The 26,928-nt window shown below is 34.3% G+C and overlaps 2 protein-coding genes across 2 annotated transcripts; one reads left to right on the top strand and one right to left on the bottom strand.

Annotated features, from left to right (window-relative positions):
- Positions 1–930: 930 nt before the first annotated feature.
- Positions 931–4,582, top strand: LOC132063374 (protein trichome birefringence-like 11). The gene is made up of 4 exons (XM_059455886.1): positions 931–1,663; positions 2,553–2,942; positions 3,491–3,649; positions 3,761–4,582. Exons 1-4 carry the CDS (start codon positions 1,224–1,226, stop codon positions 4,131–4,133), a joined length of 1,362 nt encoding a protein of 453 aa, XP_059311869.1. The 5' UTR covers positions 931–1,223; the 3' UTR covers positions 4,134–4,582.
- Positions 4,583–19,008: 14,426 nt separating this feature from the next.
- Positions 19,009–19,542, bottom strand: LOC132061925 (secreted RxLR effector protein 161-like). Its single transcript, XM_059454600.1, has one exon. It carries the CDS (start codon positions 19,540–19,542, stop codon positions 19,009–19,011), a length of 534 nt encoding a protein of 177 aa, XP_059310583.1.
- Positions 19,543–26,928: the final 7,386 nt, after the last annotated feature.

The raw sequence follows: 26,928 nt of genomic DNA, 5'->3' as shown, positions 1-26,928 counted from the left end.
ACTAGAAATGAAATTTCCTAAATTGCAAAAAGAAAAATAAAGTAGCTAAAAATTGAAAGACATTCACTTGGGTTTATTCTAAGCAAGACAAGAATGAAGAGATTTAATCCTCATCTTTCCAATTTTGGCAAATTGCGTTATATACTTATAAATCATATTAACTAATTAACTATATGTTTTAAACTTTTGGCACAATACTAGTACTACTACATGGTTCACTAATAATTAACTCTCAACCAAATATTTGAGATCACAAAGATCGTAGATAATTTGGATTTATTTTTTTTCTAATAGAAAGACATGTACTCTTTCAGTTCCTTTTTACTTATTCAGTATATTAAACATATTTTTTTTTTACTTGTCCATTTTAACAAATAAAGAGAGAATTAGTTACATTTTTCAAATTTATCCTTACCATAACAAAATATTTCTCAAACTTTTTGAGATATTAGTAATCAATTTATATTTCTAAAATATATAGCTAATAAAGGTAACTTAATAAAATAAATACTTCATCAGCTTTATTAAGGAGTGTGTAAAATATAAATTGGACAAGTAAAAAAGGATAAAAAGACTATTTAAAAGCTCCTCTTTGTGTAATACTGCAATTACTTGGTAAACTCATGTCCTTTTCCATTAAAAAAAAAAAACTAATACTCCCAAATTCTCAAAATGGAAAATGTCTAATCACAAATTCACAATTGTTATTTCCTAAAATATTGGGAAATTTTTCCTTTTTTACTTGGTTTTATTCCTTCTAGGATGGTTTTAGTCATAAATGGTCAGTTTCTCAATTTCTTACACACTTATTAAATTTTGCAGGCAACATTTGAAAAAATATTAAAAAATCTACAGGTAAGAAAGAACCATTAATTCAGTATTATTATAAGATCCCTTCAAGATTTGAAATTTAACACCTTCATTACTACTAATACAAAGTGCACTCATCTTTCTCATTTCCCCTAACTTTTTTCTGCTTTCTCCATTTCCAGTGCCTTGCTTTCTCTACAACCTATCTCTTTTTTTTTTTTTTTGTTTACTCAAAAATAGCCCAAAGTTAATAATTCTTGTGTTTCTCTTTCAGCAAGTAAAGAACAATGATTCTAACTAACATGTTATGATTATTTCTCCTTCATTCTTGCTTGCACCCCACAACTCTTTTTTCTTATAAAGTTTGTATTTTTATCAAGAATTTCACAACAACTAGTTCTTGAATTCCAAATATGTCTGAAAACCCATCTCAGAAAGAGTATGAAAAAGTTACTTTCTTGATTGTTGTTAAGAAAATAAAAAGATTCAGGCTATTTGAACCTTCTTTAAGTATTCTTGGATTCTTTTTAGTTATCTGTCTTGTTTTGTGCTTTGCCTTGTTGGATTATAGAAGTGTTGCTAAAGTGTTGAAACTTTCTGCAGAGTCTCAGAGGTTTTTATGGTTGAGATTTGATAAGCCAATTGTTGAGAAGAAAAAAATTGATTTTTTGAGTGAAAATGGTGGTAGTTGTAATGTGTTTGATGGTGACTGGATTTGGGATGACAATTATCCTTTGTATAATTCTAGAGATTGTAAATTCTTGGATGGAGGTTTTAGGTGTACTGAAAATGGCAGGCCTGATTTGTTCTACACAAAATGGAGATGGCAGCCTAAATCTTGCAATTTGCCCAGGTTTTTATCCAATGTTTTAATTTAGAAATTATCATAATTTTGTGAAACTTGTGTGTTTTGTATTTTGTGTTTATCTTTATTTGTAATATTTTGGAGAAAACTAGCATTGGGCATGTCAATGTAGGTTCCTTTCTGGTGACACTTGTTTTTGATAAAATATGCATTTGTCATTTGTCTTATTTTCTAGCTTAGTCTATGTGTATTTTCCAGCATTTATAATGGCTTAATCACACAAATTAATAATATAATGTTCTGTGAAAGTGACATGATTATTGTGACTTATAGTCAGCATTACTCAACTGTTGTAATTGTTCTGAATTATTAAGAGTCTGTTCAGAATAATGATTGTCTTAATCAAAGGAGTAGTGTTAAACTTGTTCAACCACAAATGTTGGTATAGAAGTTGTGATCAATAATATTGGATTAAGTTATGAAGTTGTTAAGTTTTCAAGTGTGTCCAAGAATTTTGTTTTGCTAAATGTTAACTGGGTATCCTCTGTTCTAAATCTGTGTTAATTTAGGATATTAATATGATTTATTCACATTTTCCAGTTTGGACTTGTATCTTTTTCAACTTGGATTACTGAAATGAAGAGAAATTGGGTTGGCTGTTAGTATGTGAAACAGAACTTCTAAACACTTTGTTCTTATCAGTTGCTTAATTTGCTGGAAACTTTTGAATACTGCATTTAACTTGCTTTGATAGGTTTGAATGTTGTATTTAACTAGTTTATTGCTTTCTTGGAGAAATACATTTTTTGATTTATTTATGCCACGGCTTTCTAGACATGATCCTGAAATTTCAATTTTTTAGTACCTAGAGATTATCATTTGATCTTAAAAGTCAAAATCCAATACAAGAGGTTTACTTTTTCACTCCATGAAACAGATTTGATCCGAGGACCATGCTAGAAAAACTGCGAAATAAACGTATAGTGTTTGTCGGAGACTCAATTGGGAGAAACCAGTGGGAGTCTTTGCTTTGCATCCTTTCTTCAGCTATAGCCAACAAGGACAACATCTATGAAGTTAATGGAAGTCCTATCACGAAACACAAAGGGTTTTTGGTCTTCAAATTTGCTGATTACAATTGCACCGTGGAATACTATAGGGCTCCGTTTCTTGTGCTGCAGAGCCGTCCTCCTGCTGGATCCCCAGCCAACATAAGAACAACTCTAAAGTTAGATAAAATGGATTGGAACTCTTTAAAATGGAAGGATGCAGATGTCATTGTTTTCAATACTGGACACTGGTGGAACTATGAGAAGACCATAAGAGGGTACCTCTTCCCACTTTAAACAACTCTTGATTTTTAACTTATTAAAGAAGAAAAAAAAAAAAAAAACTCTTGTTTTTACTTTTAATCTGCGTATGCTTCTAAAGATGAACTTTTAATGTTGTTACTTGTTAGTTTGTTGCTTATGTCATGCTAAATAAAGCCATTCTTAATAGCTTGTTTGGTCAACCTCTCAAAATTTGTTTATTTGAAAGTGTTTTCAGTCAGAAGTACTTTTCGAGAGTAGCAGTTTATGTTTGGCTAATCAATTTAAAACACACTTTTACCAATATTAGGGCAGTTAGTTGTGCTTGGCCAAAGTTCAAAAGTGTTTATGGTGAAAAATTTAGCTTCTGAAAAACTAAATCTGCTTCTACATAAAAGCACTTATTTTTTCCTTAGAGCTTGACAAAACACCTCAACTCTCTAAAATAAGCATTTTTAGCTTCCAGAAGCTTGGCTGAACGGGCTATAAATCTAAGTATTGTCATTGATGTGGACATTGTTTTCATCATTTTGAGATACTGTGCTATCTTATGTATGTCTCTCAGGGGTTGTTACTTCCAAGAGGGGTCAGAAGTGAAGATGGATATGAGAGTGGATACTGCCTATGAGAGATCTTTGCAAACGGTGTTAGACTGGGTAAGTCGTGAAGTTAACTCCAATAAAACCCAGGTCTTCTTTCGGACATATGCCCCCGTACATTTCAGGTTCGTCTCAAGCTTCTTCGTCCTTGCTTATTTGTTCTTATTTGAAAGAAGAGCTTATTTTCCCTCATAGCCTATGGTGATTGACAAAACTAGATATTGTGTGATATGCAGAGGTGGAGACTGGAGAACTGGGGGAGGCTGTCACCTGGAGACACTTCCAGATCTAGGCTCTACATTGGTGCCACCCCACACATGGGCTCGATACAGTATATTCCGTGATGTAATGTCAACTCGCTCAAACGCGTCAAATTTAGGATCATTACATGTTCTAAATGTAACACATCTGACCTCCAGAAGAAAAGATGGGCATTCATCAATGTACTATTTGGGTCATAAGTTAGGCCCTGCACCTATCAATAGGCAAGATTGCAGCCACTGGTGCCTTCCGGGGGTCCCAGATGCATGGAATGAGCTACTCTATGCCCTATTTATGAAGCGCCAAGCAACTCAAACTTCAAACACATCAACCATCCAAGTACAATGATCCGAGGTTGATTCTAGAAGATGTGCTTTATTTATACACTCAACGGGACTAAGACGTGTCAAATATAAGGATGCCTGTCCGATAAATACAGTAGCGAGAAGATAACAAAGATTACCAGACACAGGAGGCAAGGGAAGAACCAGTTGTGGATATCTCATTGCTGTTTCAAGACTTGCTTCTATGTAGTTGCAACTAAAGATAAGCCCATTTTTAGGGGTAAGGTGTAAACAGGGTCATTGAATAAAATAGATAAGCTCATAGATAGGAGATTAGGAGAATTTCAAATGTAGTGAAATTTTGGGTTACACCTTGTAGCTGGACAAAGAAAGGATATAAGTTGAAGTAGCTCTGTCAATTTAACTTTACTTATTCTGTCTAATATTCTTTGATTTCCTTGAGCATGCACTAGAGTTTGTCTGCACTTCCAGCAGAGTTTATCCAAAACAAAATGAATCCGAGAAATAAGGTCATTATTACAGGCCTGAAATAATTTTTTCGATAACTATAGTTTTCTTTGAACTATAAAATTTTTGTTTAGGGTTAATTAGACTAAACATCCATGTAATATGTAATTAAATTTTGAATACACCCACTGTATTTTAAAATTAAACACTTATAATCCCTATACTATAGAAATCCTACACTTAGACCCCTTATTAGGTATATCCTTTACTAAGTATATTAAAGTGTAATTATTAAAAGATGATTAAATTTTGAAAAAATTCTTTATACGTATTTTTCTATGAAAAACAAAAAAAATAAAAATTCGTTGAACAAATTTATCCACGGTTTTGATTAAAAAGGAGAATAAAGATTTGCAACATAAATAATTATCCTCTGTTTTAAATCTTATTGAGTACAATTTGTGTTTATTTTCTATTTCAAAAAATGCTTATTCTCTTTTTTAATCAAAGGCATGATAAAAAAATTGGTAACATAAATGTTTATCCTCTTCTTTAGATTTCATAAAAAATAAAAAAATAAAAAACCTTTTATTTATAATTTTAAGTTGTGTTTTAGTAATTACATTTTAATATACTTAGTTATAGATATACCTCCAATTAATTGTAAATGTAAGAGTTTCATAATATAAGGGATATAAGAGTGTGACTTTAAAATAAAGGGGGTCTATCTGAAACTAAGTCATTAAGGATGTTTAGTGCAACTAAACCTTTTGTGTATGACTATACTATTTTCTATGCAGTTATATGTGTATTTTCAGGAAGTGAAAAGCTGATGTCCGATTGTGCACCTATAATTAATTGAGTTGAATGCTGTCAATAATGAATTCAAAGAAGGACAAAGGTGCAAATATACCCTTCAACTTTGTGATTTAGAGCAGATATATCCCTCGTTAAAAAAGTGGTGCATATATACCCCTGCCGTTACACAAATGGTGCAAATATACTCCTGACATTACACAAATGGTACAAATATACCCTTTTCGCTGCCAGATTTTAAAAAAAAAAAATCATTTAGCTTATCTTTTAATTAAGAAAATATCATGTTATTTAAAAAAAATAAGTCTGCCTATTTATTAGTAGACTTATTTTTTTAAAGCCACAAGGCAATTTTTTTTTCTAGTGTGTTGTCTTGTTCATTTTAAAAAAATATCTGCTTGACTTTCAAAAAAAAAAAAAAAGTCTGTCCATTTTTGTAAACGAATCACACCCGATCCATCAGAAAAAAAAATTATCACGTGGCTTTAAAAAGTAAGTCCACTAACAAAAAATAGGTAGACTTATTTTTTAAAGTCATGTGATATTTTTTTAACTAAAAAACAAGTTAAATGATTTTTTTTTAAAAAAAATATTGTTAGCAAAAAGGGTATATTTGCACAATTTGTGTAACAGCAGGGGTATATATGCACTAATTTTTTAACGAGGGTTATATCTACTCTAAATCATAAAGTTGAGGGATATTTCAGCATTTTTTTTATCGGAGAAAATAATTTCATAAAAAGGGGAACCAGGTCTTTGGTCTATAGGGTAACAATAGTGCGAGGAAGGGTGCCTGCGTGTGTGAGTCATGATTTTTAGTTTATGAATTCTGGATCATAACTTTTTTACTAGGTTACGTATATGTATAAGGTCAAAATTACTTTATATATATATATATATATATAAAATATGTTAAATTCACTTGGCTACTTCGTATATTTACTTCTTTATATTTTGAATCCCCTTAATGAAGATTTTGACTCTCCCATTATTTTGAATAATATTATTTACCCGTATAAATGATTTTTCAACACAAATCAGGATTTGAGTCAAAGTTGGTGGGTTCTACGGAAATTGCAGCTAAAGGGATGGCTCCAACCCTGCGCATATAATTTTTTACTAGTTTTTCGGTACGTGCGTTGCATGTTTATTTCAAGTCATGTAATGTACGCCTTTGTAAAATACATCGATATTATTAAAATATGACTTTGAGTAAATAACTATACGTGAAAGAGACCAAATTTATGTGAATGATTAAATTACGAAATGTTGTATGATCGATGAATTGCTTGTCAAATTCAACATGCTTGGATATCATCTGAACTGAACCTACGAATATAAACAATCAAAGTTTATTCAGAAAAGGACCACAAATACCCCTAACCTATTGAATTTGGCTCAAAAATATCATTCTTCCACCTATTGGACCAAAATGCCCCTAACCTATTGAACTTGGCTAAAAAATACCCTCCTTCCACCTTATTGGATCAAAATTGCCTTCAAAGTTATTTTTTGATTTAAAATACCCCTAAAACTAATGGTTGACTATATGAGATTTTGTAAAAAGTCAAGTGGCAGTGTATACCGAATTAGGTAGTACATCTTTTTTTTTATTTCAATAGTACAAACTGCATGACAATTCATATATATCCACTATATATCGCACTTTGTGTGGGAGAGGAGTTATTTTTAAGTAATATTATTTTAGTTATAGCGTAGTTTTAGTTTTGTAGTACTATTTAGCCATCGCGTAGTTACTGACTCTTCAATGTGTATTACTATCTCTTTCTGCATTTGTTCTGTATCTTGCTATTCTGCTGTCTTTTTATTTTCAGCCGAAGGTTTATTGGAAACAACCTCTCTATCCCACAAAGGTAGAGGTAAGGTCAGTGTACATCCTACCCTCCCCAGACCCCACATGTGAAATTATACTGGGTATGTTGTTGTTGTTGTTGTTTATTCTGTTATCATGTTCAGACCTAGACTCTGAAATTCCATATATAAAATGGAGAAATACATGTTTGGTTTTAAGTTTTTCATTTTATAAAAGTTATTTTTGGCTTAAAAATGCCCCTAAAATTCATGGTTGAATTCTTGGTGACTTATCCTTGAACTCTTAAAATATGAATTTTCAATTATGACTGGCATTCACATGAAAGAGTAGACGCCATTGAAGATTATCTTTATTAAAATGGTAATAGCCCGATATTTCCCATGAGTACACTATTTTGTCACAAAATAAATGTTTAATGAGAAGATCTTTCAACATTTGACTATAATCTACACTTAATGTAGTATCACAATACATAAGAATGGTTAACATCCTTGTGTGACCACACATTATTGACCTCTTCTCTTTTATCAATACTCACCAGAAAATGTTACGTACCTTTTCATCACAAGAATTATACTCCCCACGTGCTTGTGTCTCATTTTCAAAGTACTAACCAAAATAATTAAAAAGAGATTTATTCTCTACGGTGAAGATTTTTTGTCATCCTTCAATACCTCATCAACAATATCTATGCGGAAGCATCGATCTTGTTCACCAAGCATTAGTTATTTCTCATCATTTTGTAAACAAAAAGTACCACATACCAAAGTAAAATTTAGAGTAAGAATCATTTAAAATAAACCTTGAAATATAGTGATTCACAAGTGCAAATATTTGCCTCTAATATTTTACCACATTTTATTAGTTCATAAGTTGAACGTGAATATTTTCGAGATTCTCATCAAACACTTTACCTTGTTTCATTTTTGAGAGCTTACCGACTGGATGAAATTTTTAATTATTTCAAGCAACTTTAAAATTTGACTCTATCACCTTCTCCAATCTCTTTGGATGAGAAAGAAATACTTCATGGTACTGCTAAAGCACATTAACATAGGAGACAAATGTATCCTTATAGTAATGAAAATATTCTCAATTATATTGAAATATAAATATATCATCTCAAGTTTAGACAAATCACTAAACTCAATTGACGAAAATTTCTCTTTAGTCAAGCACACACGAATCACGATACACAAAGTAAAAGTATATTATGCTTCCTTCAAGAGACATCAAATTTATGATAAACATTTTCAAGCATAAATATGATCTACTCAATTTAATTACTTCATATCGTTCCACAATTTGAAATTAAATTCCACATGACCTTTATGCGACATAGTTATGCCGATTTATGATGTTTTCAAATTTGGCATGCCTGGAATTACAAATCACCATAAGCATATTAAATATGTTATTCCTATATATAACATGCATTTCAAGATCATCACAAAGTAAGTCATCTACTAACATTTATTTAAATGAATTTCATAAAAAAAAATAAAGAATGAAAATTCATTAATAAATAATAAGTAGAGTAAAGAAAGTAGAACCCGACTTCTGTTATCGTAAAGGTTCCAATCTCTCCCAGGAATGGTGCCATAGCAAAAACTTTTATAAATTGTGATAACTCTTTTGATCATTCGAACCTTACTGCAGGTTCACAGTAAGCATACTTAAGATTCAAAGTTCATTCTATTTCTTTTATCATGCTTAAAAGAAAAATAAAATTAAATATCCAAAACATTGTTATATGCAATGGCTTCAGTTTCTCAAAGAAAATACGACAGAAGTGATTTCCGTCACACATAGATAAAAAATAAAGGCGACAGATTTCATTCCAAACAGACAATTTTCATTGGCATCAACAAATGCGCCATCTTGATTGGACACAAATGAGAAGCCTTTAAATATATGTTTCCAACTATGTAATTCATGCAATTAAATAAAACATTTTAAATCGATCATCATTGAACATCTACCCTAATAATTATAGAAACCAAACATCATAAATAAAATAGGGTAGAAAATTAAAGATTCAGTAGAGATAATAGAACCCGATTTTGATCGCAACTTATAACGTGCTTCTATCTCGTCATGAATCTCTTTAAGTAATTGATGGTATTTTTATTATGCTTGAAACATTGAATCCACTTCGACTTTGTCGTCAACGTGGTTGGTACACGCCATTTTATTTCTTTCAATCCAACCAGGATTGTTGGTTATAGGCCTTTTTGAAGTTTTTTTTTTTTTTTTGTTCCCAATCGTAGCCACCAATTATCATTGCCTAATGGCCGACTCAAAATCGTAAATTCCCGAAGAACCACTCTCTCCCCGCGAACCCATCAACCCCCGAATTAGCCATTAAAATGTTCATCTCTTTTGTCGTGGTTGATCGCTTTCGTCACACCCTAACTTTCCATAGGGCATGATGGGCACCCGACCCTTTGACTCGTGATACTCATAATAATACTGAGCCCTTAACTCGTGAAATGAATGCATAATGTGAACTTTTCAAAAAAAAAACACATGCTTTTCGTCTTTCTCAAATCAAGGAAAATCTGTAATCGTAAGAAATCTGTAACATAATGCGTAATGATTTTTACAAAACCGACATGTTACATACGTTTCTCTAACATAAACCAAGATACCATAACATAAATACTCCGACTTGCGCACTTAAGGAAATGGAGCTCGCCAATCCCGCCGGAACATCTTCTCGCTAATATCCTCTACCCATCCGTATACACCGCAATGAAACGCGCCCCCGGAATTGTTGATTATATGTATCGAGCATGTAAAGTATGAAACACAAGAACCGAATCATACCGAAATTATAGAAAATTAGTACAAGAACTAGAAACTCATAAGGCTTGCCTTTGAAACATAAATCATGCATGTCAATATCATGTAGGCTATATGCATATACATAGCGTGTCCCCGCCCCTCGAGGGACTCGGAATAAAATCATCATATGCATGTACATATAACGTGCCCGCCCTCTAGTGAGGGACGCAGAAGTAATCATATATATACCGTACCCCGCCCTCTAGTGAGGGAGAACCATGTCTCCACTCTCGGCCCATCCTACGGCCGGCGCCATCATCATATCATATAACGTGCCCCGCCCAACCCGGCCCTCTAGTGAGGGACGCGGTGAATAATGCCATACATAAAAAAGAGTTCATCCATATGCATATAAATCATCTTTTAAGACTCGATAGATAAGTAGACAAGTCAACGCTCAAGTATCCAAATAATAATCACACTTAGGACTCTTGAAATATCATTACGAAATACGTCACATAACGTCTCAGGGATCATAAACATGTATCAAGCGAATCCGAGCCCGCCTATGGAAGTTACGGGCATTATTCATTATAAATCTTTTACGAACATATCATAGCAATCCGAGACCATATATGAAAGTTACGGACATTATCCACTCTTTCTACGAACATTTATTCTATGAAAGTTAGGGACCTATTCAACATGGAATCCTTTAGGAATAAAAACTCTTATGCAACATTTGAACTCCAATCATACAAAAGACACAAGGACCATAGTTCAACCATATTAAGAATGCTAACATCAAGAAGTGGATAAGAATCTCTTTTAGAGTTACCCCGAGGCTCGTATCATAGCCTACTTATAACTAAGACATGCCAAAAGAAAGAAAGGTTAGGCTTTACATACCTCGTCCGCTTCCTAAGCTAATCCGAACTTAAGTCTCGGCTTCTCCAAGAGCTACAATAACGTCATTAAACACCAAACATTAGCTTTAAGTACTTAGGGATTCAATCCCAAGCCATCACTTTATTTACAGAAATTTGGGCAGCATTTCCCCTATAAATTCAACAAACCCCGAGAATTCAACTCGGCCAATATCATCAACAACAATACCAACAACCATACCAACAACATCAATAAGTAACTCCAAACGTATTCTAACATTAGTAACTCTCTCATAATTCGACAACATTTCAGTTACTTTCAATTCAACCACATACAATCAAGCCAATATCAATGCTCACACGTTTAAGTATTAACCCGAGATCATTCAAACGAGATTCAAGAGTACTTCAAACAATCCGCACAACATTCCAAACGGCCCAACCAATATACCATGCAACCCGAAACCTTCCAAGTTCAAGAAAACAACAACAACACATTCCGTTCTTCCAAATTCATAAACTATACCAACAATCCACACGTTAACCACATCATTCTCATAAAAACAAGAAATCATATCAAAATCACGTTAGCTTCTAAAACAGCCCACAACAATTACAACTTCAATTTGAACCATCAAACCTTCATTTTCATCATAGAATCTACAACAACAACAACCAAAAATACTAAATAAATTTAATTCATTCTTCCTACACAAACAGCCCATACACACGGCTCAACATCAACATACTTAGTTTCATGGATTTCATCCTGTTCCACACACTATAATACATCCAAGCCATCCATAAAACATGTAAAAGAAGTTGAACCTTACCTTTTCCACTTAACTCCTCCCCGCTGAGTTTGTGCTTTGCTAAAACGAATGCTTTGCTTGCTCCACCAACTACTCCATGTTATAGAGAACCTTCCAATTGGTAGAAAAGCTAGAAGAAAATAATTTTGCTTGACCAAAATTTAGGGACCATATTCGGCCAAAATAACCGAAAAATTTTCTAAGAAATGATTTAATACTTGCCTTGCTCGTCATCCATGATCTATATATAATTAGTCCCTACAAATACTTGATGCACACATGTACCACTCATAGTTTTAAACTAATCAAATTTGGCCAACCAAGGGGGGAGAGGGCCCCACATCACACGGCCATATATGGCCATTTTCATGAAATACCAACTTTCCATATTTAACTTTTAACCCCAAATTTTTCTTAATATTCCATGCCAATAAATTCATAAGCAACTTATGCCTTAAAACAAAGTCGGAAAAAAATAGCCTTGTCCATAACTTGTCGCAACGAACTTAAAATATTCCAACGTACAAAATACAGGATATAACAGCTTCGTTCTTCAACATTTGAAATATGTCTCTTTTATTTGATTTTCATGATCAGAATCTCCTTGACATATATTGGAAACGTCTGCATAACTTCAAGTTTGCTAATCTTTTGGATTCAAGGAAACAAATTAATTTTCACTTCCGCGAGAGGAGTTGTCCATGCCAAAACAACCATTACCCAGAGAGACCCTAATGAAAAATCATGAACTTTTAATACCGCTCATCTCCACAATTGTTTTTTGTTTTCTCGCACAACAAAGAAGACTCCATTATAACGAAAAGTTTACTATCCTAAAATTGTAGTATAAAATTCTGAAAAAAATACAATGGAGTGAAATTTTGCATGCGAAACATTAAATAAAAGAGAGAAATATGTAAACAAAAATATTGAATGAATAGGCAAGGCGTTTCCAGGAAACTATCTTTAGGATAGTAAACTCTCCCACACCGTGAACTTTCTACAATGCTATTCCAAAATCAAAGTTGCACTCTTTGATTTCTTCTATCACAAGAACTGAGCCCAATAGAAAAGGAGGTTTTAGAAGAAGACAACAAAGAGATATAGAGGAATTGTTTAATTCAACAATGTTGGAATATTGTTGAAACTTGAGAGATGTACGAAGGAGAGAGATATTCATTCTCTCCTTAATGCTTCTGCCAAAGATTTATAGGGAAAACCTTTTATTAAAACATCACCAAAGAGTTAACGTACACATCCTTTCTTAAAAAGGATTAGTCACCAACTTTTGAAATAAACACACCACTTTAGAAAGGTCATAACTAATTAAATTAATTTATTCCTTATTAATTAAATACTATTATTATTATTATTAAATAATATATAACACAATAGGTTAGAAATATTTTTTACCCTTTCTCCTTCGGACCAGGAACAAATTCTAGTTTCCTTCACCTTCTTTTGTTTTAGGTATGAGTTTTTGAGGTCGAAACATTCGAGTCGAATATGAAGCAAAGATACTCAGGAATATATTAGCTTCGAGCTAATAAAATATGTCTAGATTCTTTGCACATCCATCCACCAAACACAATTACACCCATTGTTTTCACTTAGAGCATTTTATACCAATATGGGAATGCAATATTTCCTCATACTAACAGTGAATTACATTAAAATTAAGTGATAACCGATCTCTCACTAAACAACTACAAATTTTCACATAAAATATCATTTTATTATTCTTTCCATCGGTCATAATAGTTTTAATCATGAATATTGTTAGTTTTATGATTAAGAGCAGTAATAAATTGGAAAAGCAAAAATAGGGAACATAGCAACAATATAGGGAAAATACATAAAAACTCCCCCAACGTATACTCGGATTAATTATGACGCACCCAACCTTTGCAGGTGACCTATTACCCTCCCGGACTTATTTTTTCTGTATTTTTGTACCATTTACGACTGACGTGGCAAAAAAAAAAATTATGGCGAGTGAAAGCAGTAAAAATATTTTTTATATTTTAATAAAAATTAATTTTTAAAAATTTATTTATATTTTATCCTCTCACCCACCCCCACCCTCCCTTTCTTCCACATTTCAATTGTTAAATGCAATTTATTTTCTCTTTCTTCTTCTTTCTCCTTTTTCTCTTTTCTTCTTCTTCTCTCAACCGCCGCCGCCACCGCCCCCACCGCAGGAAGCAAACAACGAATAAACAACACCAATATGAAAATGGGTCTGACCCATTAAAACATAATGCCATTTCGGTGAAGGAGATATTTTGGTGTTTGATTTGCCTTCAAATGAATGTGTGTTAATGGAGGAAGAAAATGCGTTGAATGTGTGTGTTAATGGAGGAAGAAAATGGGTTGAATGTTTCTTGAAAATAAGCTCTTTATGATTGATGATTAAATTGAATGTGTTGTTAATGAGGAAGAAAATGGGTTGAATATGTGTGTGTTAATGGAGGAAGAAAATGGATTGAAGAAAATGGGTTGAATGTGTGTTGTTAATGGAGGAAGAAAATGGGTTGAATGTGTGTGTGTGTGTTAATGGAGGAAGAAAATGGGTTGAATGTGTGTGTGTGTGTTAATGGAGGAAGAAAACGGGTTGAATGTGTGTGTGTGCTAATGGAGGAAGAAAATGGGTTGATGGATTTCTTGAAATGAAGAAGAAGAAGAAGGGTTTAGTGATGAAGAAGAAGAGTTTAGTGATGAAGAAGACAAAATTAATGGTTTAATGGTTAATTAGTGTAAATATAATTAATAAAAGAAAAATCAAATGAAAAAAGAAAAAAAAAGTGGCAGTGACGTGGCAGCAGCGTGGCACCAATGTGGCGGAGAGTGTGCAACACTCTCCACTGTGCAACTGGGCTTCAATTTTTTTTTTTTTGCCACGTCAGTCAAAAAATGGTACAAAAATACAGAAAAAATAAGGCCAGGGGGGTAATAGGTCGCCCGCAAAGGTTAGGTGCGTCATAATTAATCCGAGTATACGTGGGGGGTGTTTATGTATTTTCCCCAACAATATACAAATTAAACAATCAATCAATGCCCAAATATCATAAGTTTGAAACGTATGTAGTTCATACAAATACACAATTTCATACTTAAGTGTCATACACAAGCAAAAAATGAGTCAATTATATGATGACTAAATATAATATAGAAAATTTAAAAACCTACTTCTTGTTCACTTTGATCTTTCACTTTCTTTCATGCCCTGATAAAAAGAAGACCTTTTTCTCGATTTCATTGTGTGCAAAAGCCATATCTGGGAAAAAAAAAAAAGGAAAGAAGTTCATGCAAACATTTGAGACAATACCAATTAGTTCCCTCTAATTAAGTCATTCAGTCAGAGCATTTTCCACTATATATCAAGATACCAAATGGTGGCAACTCTTCCGGAGATCAACATTGACTGAAGCCATTAATTTGAGTAAGTGTCTTTTAGTCTATACACGGTAGTTATTTCCCCACTTTAAGCTAAATAGGATATTTTGATTATTTGAAAGGGTATTTAAGTAATTTAACTTTCAAGTTAGGGAGTTCATGCTTTTAATATAATATAGAAGATATAGATAGATAGATAGATAGATAGATAGATATAGATATAGATGAATCATCTTTTTTTCCCTCGCCTCCGGGTCATACAGAACCAAAGCCAACAGATCTAGATGGCTTGTAAAATTAAGGACAATTTTTTTCATTTAACATGATATTATATGTACATAATCGTATTTCACATGCTAACCCAAATAAAGTAACATATAAATTCATGTAATTAAGAATAAAAAATGGTAACCAAACGATCCATTAATTTTGTAAAGGCTTATTAGTATTTGCTTGACTAACTTGCAGTAGTGCTATCGTATGTACATTTTTTGCAATGGTTGACAAAAGATCCTTTTTTATTTGATCTTGCCAAAAGATCCTTTTTATTTGATCTTCTTTAATGAATATACTACTAGGCAGAGGCCTAATGACTTATATATATATTAACATAAAGATTAAAAATGAAAATTATATCACGTTCAAAGCAAGAGCTCCCTAAAATAAGATTGTTCTGTTTATTTAGTATTCAAGCACTCTACAATGCTAAGTAACCTAGTCGAAACCACCAAAAATGCTAATTTGAAACTAGACTCAAAGTTGTATTTCTTTGACATGCAGCAACACATCTTCTTTGTTTGGGCTGTTCCTAGCAACCATATCATTAAATAACTTACAAAATCCTGCAGTTCCTTCCTTATCTATTTTCTGTCTGCATACCATCAAATGATTCTTTTAATTCCGATCCTCAAGAATGGGTATTGAGACTTGTCCATGTTAAGTAATCTTGTTTCTTGCACTGGCATAGATCTTCAAATGATAGAATTTCAATCTTCCAGCATTCTCAAAGACTAATTTGCAAGATAATTAGCTAGTGCATTTCTTTTCATGTAAGTGTGTATTGATTCAACTTGGCATTTAATTTATGCATTAATGTTTTAATGTCTTCCACCACAATGGTGATACGCCATGGAAGGTCTCGTCTATCCTCCAAAATATTCTTCATAACCATCGAGCCAGTCTCTTAAACAACCTGCACCAATTTAGCCATATAATGATATACGGCTTCTCTAATGGCTATTGCTTCTGCTTCTATATTAGTAGCCTTATGGATTTTCTTTGCCTGAGCAAACAACAAATCAGCTCTATGTTTTTTTAGACAATATTCATATGAGCTTCTTCCTAGATTACTACTATTTGTTTCATCTGTATTGTATTTGACATATCACGGTGCTGGTGGAGTGCAAATGATCTTCTTATAGTGCAACCTTGGTTGTAACTCTCCATGTACTTCCTGGATTATGAATCTTGAGAATCTCTTGAACCTCTTTCTCTTTTAGAGCTTTGACGTGATTGTAGACACATAAATTTTATTGGGTTAAATTCATACAAAATTTGAATTAAATCCATGATAATTTGGGTTGGACAATTAATTCGGACTAGTGCATAGTTAAATAAGTCCATTTAATTAAATTCAAGTCCAAGGTCCATTTCATCTTGAGGCCCAAAACTCATGTCACGTGTCAAGTGACATGGCATCCCAGTCAAATTCAAGACCAACAAAATGATGCCACGTACTCAAATGATGTAGCAATCCCGGTCAAATACAAGAACCAATAAAAACCGCCAAAGTGCCTAAAATGACATGTCTTGGCTAATCACAAGCAACCTTATCACATAGCATTTGTGATAAGCTTGATGATTGACATGAGCCAATCAGAATGAGGCAAGAGAGTTCATCTACTCTAGGGTTGCCTACTCCCTTCAACTATAAATAGGGGGTTTACATAACTTTCTGAGGGAGATTCAACAAGCATTGGAGAAAGCAGCTACATCGACTACATAGTTCTTCAACGGAGTTCTTCCCGGAGATCAACCAAACGACGAAGTACTGCTCGATATTCCTAGAGATCGAAATACATCTCTAGGAGATCCAAATCATCCTGCAATTCGAGAAATACGCTACCGAAGGCCCTCGAATCACGGAGACTTTTAGGAGAGAAGAATCAAGAGAACAACAGAATTGTACTCACAAGATTCATAAATAAAATTACATTTTTTTCTTTTATTTTTTATTGCAGTTAATTTTCGGCACTTGAAAATTTATTGCGAACAGTGATAATGACCAATAATATAGTGATAATAGGCTTTAATATTTATTTGAAAGTAGCCTTTCACTATTTTATGAGCATTGAAATAATTGTAATCTGAAGGTTTACACATAACACATTAATCTAAACTAATTAGATAGCGCGTAAACCATAAAAGGAGAACTTACGTGTTCTTCGTGTAGAGAAAGCGAAAGTCGAAGCGCGGCTAGAATTACTGGCCGATGGTGGTTGTCACAATATATTGGAGCAACCCCCTAAATCACAGTATAAACCCTAATATATTGTAGAGAAGAGAAGAGCAGAAAAATACTGCCGAAGTATTTTTTATTTTACACCATAAGTGTTATTATATAGGAAATATTAGGGCTAAGTTTAATTACCCTAATGGGCCTTAAGCACCCCTTATGGGTGGACCCAAATTTCCTACATCTCCCACTCACACATAATGGGAGTGCTCATCTAATCTGAGAAACATGTTCTCAACTCATCTCCGCAATCATTCATACAGGGAAGTAGACCGTGCAACTAGCATATTGTGAGAGCTAAGTGCTATACATCTGTTAGGAGTATATAGCCTCTCGTCGAGTGCAAACCTGCAAGTAGATCATAAAGTATGCAGTACCCCAGATCATATGAATCACATTTGATATAATCTCCAACATCTCGTATATCATTATTTCTTGTATTCACAATTGTAACTCATAAGTTATAATTGGTGCACCAGTGAATACAGATTAATGAGATTCCATCAATGATCTTCCTCTTCTCACGATCCTCTTAACATTAGGTTAACTGCTTTTCTAGATATACTCCGCGGACCGAATCGTATGCATGGTCTTTTGGAAGCACACTAAGATAGCTAACATTAAACTAAGTCTCAAGTATCGATCCGAGTCACAAAGGGTACAAATCTTGAGCCACCATAAAGGCTACGGGTCTCCACAACAATAAGTTGAGAATGGACTTATGTTAGCCCAATTGGTCGACATTAGCACACATGGTATGAAACACATGCTACAACATTTTCTCCTTTCCCAGGGAGCGTATGTCTTTATCTCATAAAGAATGTTGTACAGATGATATTTAGACACCATAAGTATCTAAATTTGAGTTCCTTGATCTACTATATCATTTTTAACTCACATCTGGCTGACTAAGTAGACTAGGTGAACATTTTTCACCTTAACGACCTTATATCATTATTTATGTGACATTCATGATTTTAAGTTGATAGCTCTCAAATTATCCATTTGATAATTTTTCTTAAAATCCAATCTCCTCTCCACTCATCACTAAGATAAGGAGGCGGTTACCTGTGTGAGAAGGTCAACCTCTTGTCTACCCGACATACTTATAAAAAAAAATGTAACGAATGCACATAACATTCAACAATCAAAATATGTATGTATATAAATCAACTTTATTGATAATTAAAGAACATCAGTCTTGTGAACATGGGGAAATAAAAGAACAAAATGAAGTATCTTAGAATCTACGCAATCCTTGAGACCTAGTTTGCGTCACAAATGCATCTCTAGACAAAGGCTTGGTCAATGGATCTGCTAACATATCTTTTGTAGACACATACTTCACGTTCACTACCTTGCGTTTAACCATGTCTCTCGCATAGTTATACTTGATATCTATGTGTTTGGTTTTCTGATGAAACTTAGGGTCCTTGGTAGAGGAAATTGCGACCTCGCTCATCATAGTAGACTAACACTGGTTCAACTTCTTTTGTGATATCCAATAAGTGTTCCAAGAACCTTTTCAACCAAACAACTTCTTGTGTTGCTGATGCGAGAGCCACATATTCGGCTTCCACAGTAGATAGTGATATACATGATTGTTTCTTACTACTCCATGATATGGCTCCATCACCGAGTAAGAAAACATATCCTGAGGTAGACTTTCTCTCATCTAGATCTCTTCCATGATCAGCATCACTATATCCAACTAATCGCAGATCTTTATCGCCTTGGTAACTAAGTGCATAATCAGCAGTTCCTTTCAGATATCTCATAGTTCTCTTTACTGTTTGCCAATGTGCTAAACCTGGGTCGGTTTGATATCTACTTACCAAGCCAACTGCTTGACAGATATCAGGTCTAGTACACACCATAGCATTCATTAGACTTCCGACTGCGCTCCTATAAGGAACTCGGCTCATTTTTTCTTTTTCTTCAGGAGTCTTAGGACACATTTAACTACCCAAAGCATGGCACTTCTTGATAGGAGTATCAGACAGGCTACTTATTTTGCATATTGAATCGTTCGAACTTTTCTAATGTAATTCTCTTGGGAGAGGTACAATAGTTTCTTTGGACAATCTCTTGAAATCTTAACTCCAAGAATATATGCGGCTTTACCCATATCTTTTATCTCAATTGGGATGATAACCATGACTTTATCTCGGTAATGAACTCCTTATCATTTCCACTATAAGTATGTCATCTCATTACAATGTTAAAATCACAAACTTGTTTCTTGATCTTTTCGTATAAACGCAATGGTCTTCATCCATCATGGTAAAATCATTGGATACGACAACGTTTTGAAAACATATACCACTGCCTTGAAGATTGTTTGAGGCCATAAATAGACTTTAAAAGTCTACAAACCTTTTGTTCGTGGCCCTTTTCAATGAAACATTCGGAGTTGTTCCATATAAATTTCTTCATCTAATTCTCCATTGAGAAAGGCAGTCTTTACATCCATTTGATGTAACTCAAGATCCAAGCTTGCAACTATAGCTAGAACAAGACGAACAGAGGTAAACCTAACAGCAGGCGAGAAAGTCTCGTTATAGTCTATTCCTTTAACTGTGTATACCACTTTTGCCACCAGTCGAGCCTTATATCTTTCAACTGTGCCATCAACCTTGACCTTTATTTTGAGAACCCATTTGCTCCCAATAGTTTTGCGTCCCTGAAGGAGGTCAACTAGTTCCCAAACTTTGTTGACTTTTATAGACTCCAACTCATCTTCCATTGCTTTTGTCCATTTGTCCTTAGAAGGGCATGAGAGAGCCTCTTTTACATTTTTAGGCTCATTTTCATCTTGCAGGAGCATCATAAATAATTCACCGCCTTCAATGTCAAATCGTCGGCGGGGAGTCTTTTTATGAGAACCACGTCTAGTTTGTGATCCATCATTGTTCCCACTCGGATCAAGAACACTTAACCTGCTCCCACTCAAAATAAGATCGGTGACCATCTTGCTCCCACTTGGAACAAGATCCATTTGGTCACTTTCATTAAGTATAGAAGGATTACTTTCATTCGCACCTAATGATGGAAGAGGTTGCTGATGAGAAACTAATTCATCATCTGCTAAAATACTCCCATTCGAATGAAAAGATCCTTGTACGTCTTTATCCCCTAGCTCAAACAATGATAGGTCTTGACCTACCTCTCCCTTCTTAGGAAACTCATTCTCTAAGAATGTGACATCTCGTGATTCAAATTCAGTTACACTCCCACTTTTTTGCTGACCTATAAACACATAACCCTTTGAGGTTTCAGAGTACTTTATAAAGATACTTTTCTTTCCTCTCGGGCCTAATTTGCCATGTTTGTGAGAGGAATCATGTGTATATGCAGCACAACCCTAAGGTCTTAATACACTCATGTCAGGGTGTCTTCTAGTCCATAACTCATATGGAGTGGTTGTAACTGATTATGTAGGCACTCGGTTAAGTACATAGGTGGCAGTTACCGAAGCATCACCCAAAAAATTAATTGGGAGGTTATCTTGTGCCATCATTGACCTAACCATTTCTAGAAGCATTCTGTTTCTTCTCTCCGCAACACCATTTTGTTGTGGAGTATTTGGGATAGTCAACTGATGAACTATTCCCTTTTCATCACATAACCCATTAAATTGAGTCGATAAGTATTCCCGACCACGATCAGTTCGAAGAGCTTTTATCTTTTTGTCTAATTGATTTTCCACTAAGCTCATATAGCGTTTGAAACAACTTATTGCTTCAGATTTGTGCGAAATTAAATAGACATAACTCAAATGGGTAAAATCATCAATAAATGTAATGAAATAACTTGCTCCATGCCTAGCTTTAATATTCATAGGCCTACAGATATCAGAATGGACTAATTGCAAAGGATATTTAGCTCCAGTCGCTTTACCAAAAGGTTTTCGTGCAAATTTTCCCGCTAAACAATTTTCACAAGTGGACAATTCCACATGTTCAATGCCGGAAAGCAAACCTTGTTTCGCTAGCCTTTACATTCTTTGTTCGCCAATATGACCAAGTCTAGCATGCCATATGTTTACATCACTATCATATTTATTTGTAGAAGCAAACATAGAAAAACTAGCATTATTATTGAATGAACCATAATCCAAATCCATAATAAATAAACCTCCGGTCACATGACCAAAACCAAATAATGTTGAATCATAAGTCAACTTGAGATAAGTGTCATGAAAAAACAAGCTAAATCCTAGCCTAAGCAAAACAGAGACTGAAATAACATTCCGACGAATTGTTGGTGCATAGAGGAAATCATGTAGAATTAGGTCTCGACCGCCACGCAGGACTAACTTGCATATACCGATCCCTTTTATAGCAACTTTATTGTTGTTTCCCACATATATCCACTTTGCTCCACGTGAAACTCGCCGAAATTCAACAAAGGCATTGCGCTCCCAAGCTATGTGGTCCGTTGCTCCCGAGTGTACAATCCACAAAGGATTAGATTCAATTAGTAAAACAGAACTAGAAACACAAAGTTCACTAATTTGAATTTTATGAAATACCTTTCTAAGAGGCTCGAGCAATCCTTAGCATAGTGACCATAACACATCAATGATAGCACTTCACTTTAGCAACATTGACACGTTTGGGACTTCTATTCTTTCCTTTTTCAGTCTTTGCTCGTTTAGCAGGCTGAGCTGGCTGAGTCTGAGGTGGCCTCTCTTCTTTCCCCAGTTCTTTCGCTTTGGATCACCTTTGTTTTTGGAGCTTGTTTCCATGTGCAACTCAACTATTGGCTTCGCAGCCTCAAGTCGTTCCTCCTCTAACTCAAGATGCCTCCGGACATCTTCCAGAGTTGTGATTCTTTCATTATGAGTCAAGTGCATCTTCATATGATCCCACGAACTAGGCAAAGACCGTATGACGGCTTGAATTTGTTGTTCATCGGTCAACACATGACCGACATCTTTTAACTCCCGATCATGTTTGTCGTTTGCCTCGAGATGCGTTTTCATTGAATGCTGCAGGCGTTTCTTGTATGAGTCAAACTTGATCGTCGAGGATCTTAGCCTTGTATAGAACGAGGTACAAACCTATTCTTCAAAGCAATCCAAAGTTCCATAGCCCTTCGGTGATCCTTGAACTCCCTTAGGATGTCATCATCCAAGGTGCTTAGCAACGTAATACGAGCAGTGGAGTCCTTTTTCTTCCGAGCATAATACGCTTCACGGTCACGCTTATGCTGAACCGTGTTGCCATCCTCAGGCTTATTCATGACATTGTTAATGGCCTCCTGAGCCTCTTGCTCTTCCAGCACATATTGAACTTTCAAACTCCAAGTTTCATAGTTGTCACCATTGAGTTTCAACCGCTATTTCGGCAACAATGTTTTTCGAAGCAGTAGTCATTCTTTAACACAAAAAAAATAATGAGAACCATTAAAATAATCAAACGCAAGGCATTATGTTCAACACACATACATATTATGAAACTAAGCATCAATTGACTAAGGTAATAAACACATATATTAATCATGGAGTCGAGAGTTCACTATGTTCCCAATCATCATCCAGAAATTAAAATATTATGAAAATTAGCCTAGTCAATTACCTAGCTTAGCATCTTAATCATATTTAGGCAACATAATTGTTTATCATGATTTTATAATCCCATATGAATTATCAGTTAAACAAATTAACTTTTATATGCATGTGAATAAATTCACATGAAAATCTTAATGTCAAACTAATTAACATAGTACACATGTTAAACAAATTAACAAGCAAGATTAATGTTAAACCAAGTAACATATATTTCATCCTATATTCACATAAAATGTGTTAAACTAATTAACATATTATACATGCTAAAAATATTAACATAGACTTTACCATAATGATGTTAAACTAATTAGCATTTAGCACACATCAAACAAATTAACGTGAAATTAATGTTAAACTAATTAGCATTTCCAAGCGTGAAAACAAATAACAAATAACTTTGTTGTCAAGCTAATTAATATTTCAAGCATGTTGAGCACATCAACAAAAAAATCTAATGTTAAATAAATTAACATTTTAAGCATGCTAAACAAAATAATCAAATAAATCTAATGTTAAACTAATTAACATTTTAAACTTGCTAAACAAATTAGCAAATAAATCTCATGTTAAACAAATTTGACAAATACATCTAATGTTAAACTAATTAACATTTTTTTTTAAAGCAATTGGGATAATAATTTAATGTCATGATTAAACTAGGCCTTTAGCCCATTAACTAGTTCTGTAGCCAAAAGAAAAAAACAAAGCCCGGAGGGAATTGGAACGTGAGCTCCATAGCAGGAAGGAAAATTTTTTTGGGGAGGAACAGGAACTAGTTTAACCTAGCATTACCTTAGATAAGATATATTCTTTTAATGGGCTTGAGTAGTTTGTTTTTGGGGCAATTCGCGAGTGCCCTTCTTTGGGGTGGTCTTTAAATTTTGCTCCTCGTAGAAATGTTTAAATTTTGCCCTTCGGCTAACACCCATAGGTTCCGAGGTTCGAACCCACGCGTAGTCAAATTTTAAAAAAAAATTCGCAAGGCAATTTCGCTATCTTTCCAACGACATACAACATTGAAGGTTTATACATGGGCGGCACATTAATCTAAACTAATTATCTTGATTTTAATGGGCAAACTTTTATGCCGGAAACTTTGTGAAGGAATTATCAAAGTTATGCGAACTTATCTAACGCCCATAAGGCATAAGTATCTTGGTCCGGCATAACGATAATTCCTTCACAAAGTTATGCCGGTGGGGGCATACTTTTAATGGGCAAACTTTTATGCGGACCCGGCATGTTATCGAAGTTATCTGGGACCGTGTCTTATCGTACGCACAAGGCATAAGTATGCGAGCTTTGGTAATTCCTTAACAAAAAAGTATGCCGGGTCCGCATGGCGAAATTTAAACTACACTTGCGAATTTTTTTAAAATTTTTCACAGGACCTATGGGTGTTAGCGAAGGAGCAAATTTTAAAGATTTCAAATATATTTAAAGACCAACCCAAACAGAACTCCCGCAAAAATGTTGTTTTGTTCTGCGAGAATAAGAAATATTGGGCTTAGAGCCCGTATCAATGCTACGATACCAATGAAGGTTTACCTAATCTAAACTATTAGATAGCACGTAAACCCGTAAGGAGAACTTACGTGTTCTTCGTGTAGAAAGCGGAAATACTTGTCCGATGGTGGTTGTCACAATATATTGGAGCACACACTAATTATAAACCCTAATATATTGTAGAGAAGAGAAGAGCAGAAAAATACTGCAGAAGTATTTTTTATTTTACACCGTAAGTGTTATTATATAGGAAATATTAGGGTTAAGTTTAATTACCTTAATGGGCCTTAAGCACCCCTAATGGGTGGACCCAAATTTCCTACATGATCCTTCAAATGGTAAATATAAATAAGTACCACACATTATCCACGTATTTGAAACTGTAGGAGGGGCTAGGAAAAGATCAGACATACTCTCATGTTTTGGTGCCAGGCAACACCAGCATCTAATGGGTAAGGTCACTCTCATCCTTCTCACCACATCATCTGTTCGTAATATGAACTTCCAAACTCTCCATAGTAATAATGAGAACTTAAAAGGCGGCCTCTTTATCCATGCGTTTATAGATAGTTTTCTTTTCTCTACGTGTTTTATGTATCCGCATGCACTCTTCACTGAAAACTTTTCATTCTTTTCAAGTATCCACTATGTTTTATTCAGGTCAGTTGTTTGAGTAGGAGGAGGTATGATCTTGATGATATGTTGCACATGATCTTAATGATATGTTGCACCATTTGTTTTAGCATCTTTGCTGTCTAAGTAGTTGAACTTTCCAACCCTATGCATTAGCAAACTTACTCACTTCTACTTCATCTTTTACGGTGTCATCAGGTATAACATAATTTAATGCCCTAGAGATGTTTAGTTTTCAAACCAAAAATTTGAATCTCCTTTTTTAAGTATATCTGATGCTCCACAAGTTGCCTGACTACTATCATTTTTTTTTCATGTAGAGGATGCTCCTTTTGTCCTAAGATGTTACAATATTCGAGCTTCATAAAACCTCGGCACATCCATCATCAATCCTAAAGACCTCCTTTCAAAGATATATAAAGAGGATTGTAGCATCTACATAAGTTAGGTGATTAGTATAAGGACTTCACATAGGCTTTCGAAATCCAATAAATTCACGATATTCTTGTAAAGTATTCATGGTTAGAGCTTGTGCAGAAAATATAAATAAAAAAGGATCTCCTTATTTCACCCATTTAGAAAAATTTAAAATAACCATAAGATTACAATTTAGCAAGATTGAATACCAATTATTTCATAATAGTCCATACACCATATCAATAATAATCTCACAATTTTTTTTTAGTGTTTTGGTTAGGAACAATTAGGACACTCTATCATAAGATTTTGTCATATCAATTTGATCATAACATTATTAGACTTATAGCTTTTTCTTATATCCCTTACTATATGTGTTAAGAAGAAAAAAGATTACTTCCCCCTTTTTTATTAGTTAAAGGAATTTAAGAAGAAAAAAAATAGGCGTCACACCCCAACCTAGGTAAGGCGTGACTTGTTATATCCCGTATTTTGTACATTGGGACAATCCGGGTTAACTATGATAAGTTAGGGACAAGACTATTCCGGGATACGAAGTCGGGACTCTTGACCTTCGATTTTGTTTTAAGACATAAGTTGTTCATGAATTTGTTGGCATGGAACATTTAGGAAAATTTGGGGTTAAAAGTGAAATATTGAAAAGTTGGAAATTATGGAAAATTGGCCATGTTGGCCGTGTGGTTTGGAGATGTCCCCCACATTTTGTGGCCCAATTTAATTGGTCCAACCCGTGTGGGCCATGGACACTTGTATAATTCATATGTGAGCATAAAAGATGACTACTAAGTCATCTTTCTCATTCTCTCACACAGAAAAAAAAATCAAGAACTTGGAGAAGAACAACACCAACATTCGACCAAGACTCCAAAATTCAAGACCAAGAATTAGCCATCACAAAATTATTTCTTCCTAGCAAACCCACTAATTGAAGGGTCCTTGTTAACGTGGAGTTGTTGTTTGGGTCAACAAAACGCTCGTTTTCGTCCTTGCTAACCCTAGCCAAGTTGTGAAGTTGAGAAGAAAGGTAAGGTTTAATCTTGTTTTTATGTGTTATGAATGATGTGTGCATGTTGTAGTATGTTAAAATGGATGAAATTCATGAAATATGGCATGTTGGAGTTGAGGCCGTGTGCATGGTATATAGCCGTGTGCATGTGATATTGTGTTAAAGTGATGAGTTAAATTCTATGTA

The sequence above is a fragment of the Lycium ferocissimum genome, chromosome 7, assembly GCF_029784015.1.
Source record: "Lycium ferocissimum isolate CSIRO_LF1 chromosome 7, AGI_CSIRO_Lferr_CH_V1, whole genome shotgun sequence".
NCBI classification, from domain to species: Eukaryota; Viridiplantae; Streptophyta; class Magnoliopsida; order Solanales; family Solanaceae; genus Lycium; species Lycium ferocissimum.
Note: the sequence above shows the minus strand (reverse complement) of the source record. Positions and strands in the feature narration are given on the sequence as shown.

What these genes read in the sequence shown, in the direction of transcription:
- LOC132061925 (XM_059454600.1), bottom strand. Translation starts at nt 19,542, where the DNA reads ATGTGTCCTAAGACTCCTGAAGAAAAAGAAAAAATGAGCCGAGTTCCT.
- LOC132063374 (XM_059455886.1), top strand. Translation starts at nt 1,224, where the DNA reads ATGTCTGAAAACCCATCTCAGAAAGAGTATGAAAAAGTTACTTTCTTG. An exon ending in AAATCTTGCAATTTGCCCAG is followed by an intron (nt 1,664 to 2,552) that starts GTTTTTATCCAA and finishes TCCATGAAACAG; the next exon opens with ATTTGATCCGAGGACCATGC. An exon ending in TATGAGAAGACCATAAGAGG is followed by an intron (nt 2,943 to 3,490) that starts GTACCTCTTCCC and finishes TATGTCTCTCAG; the next exon opens with GGGTTGTTACTTCCAAGAGG.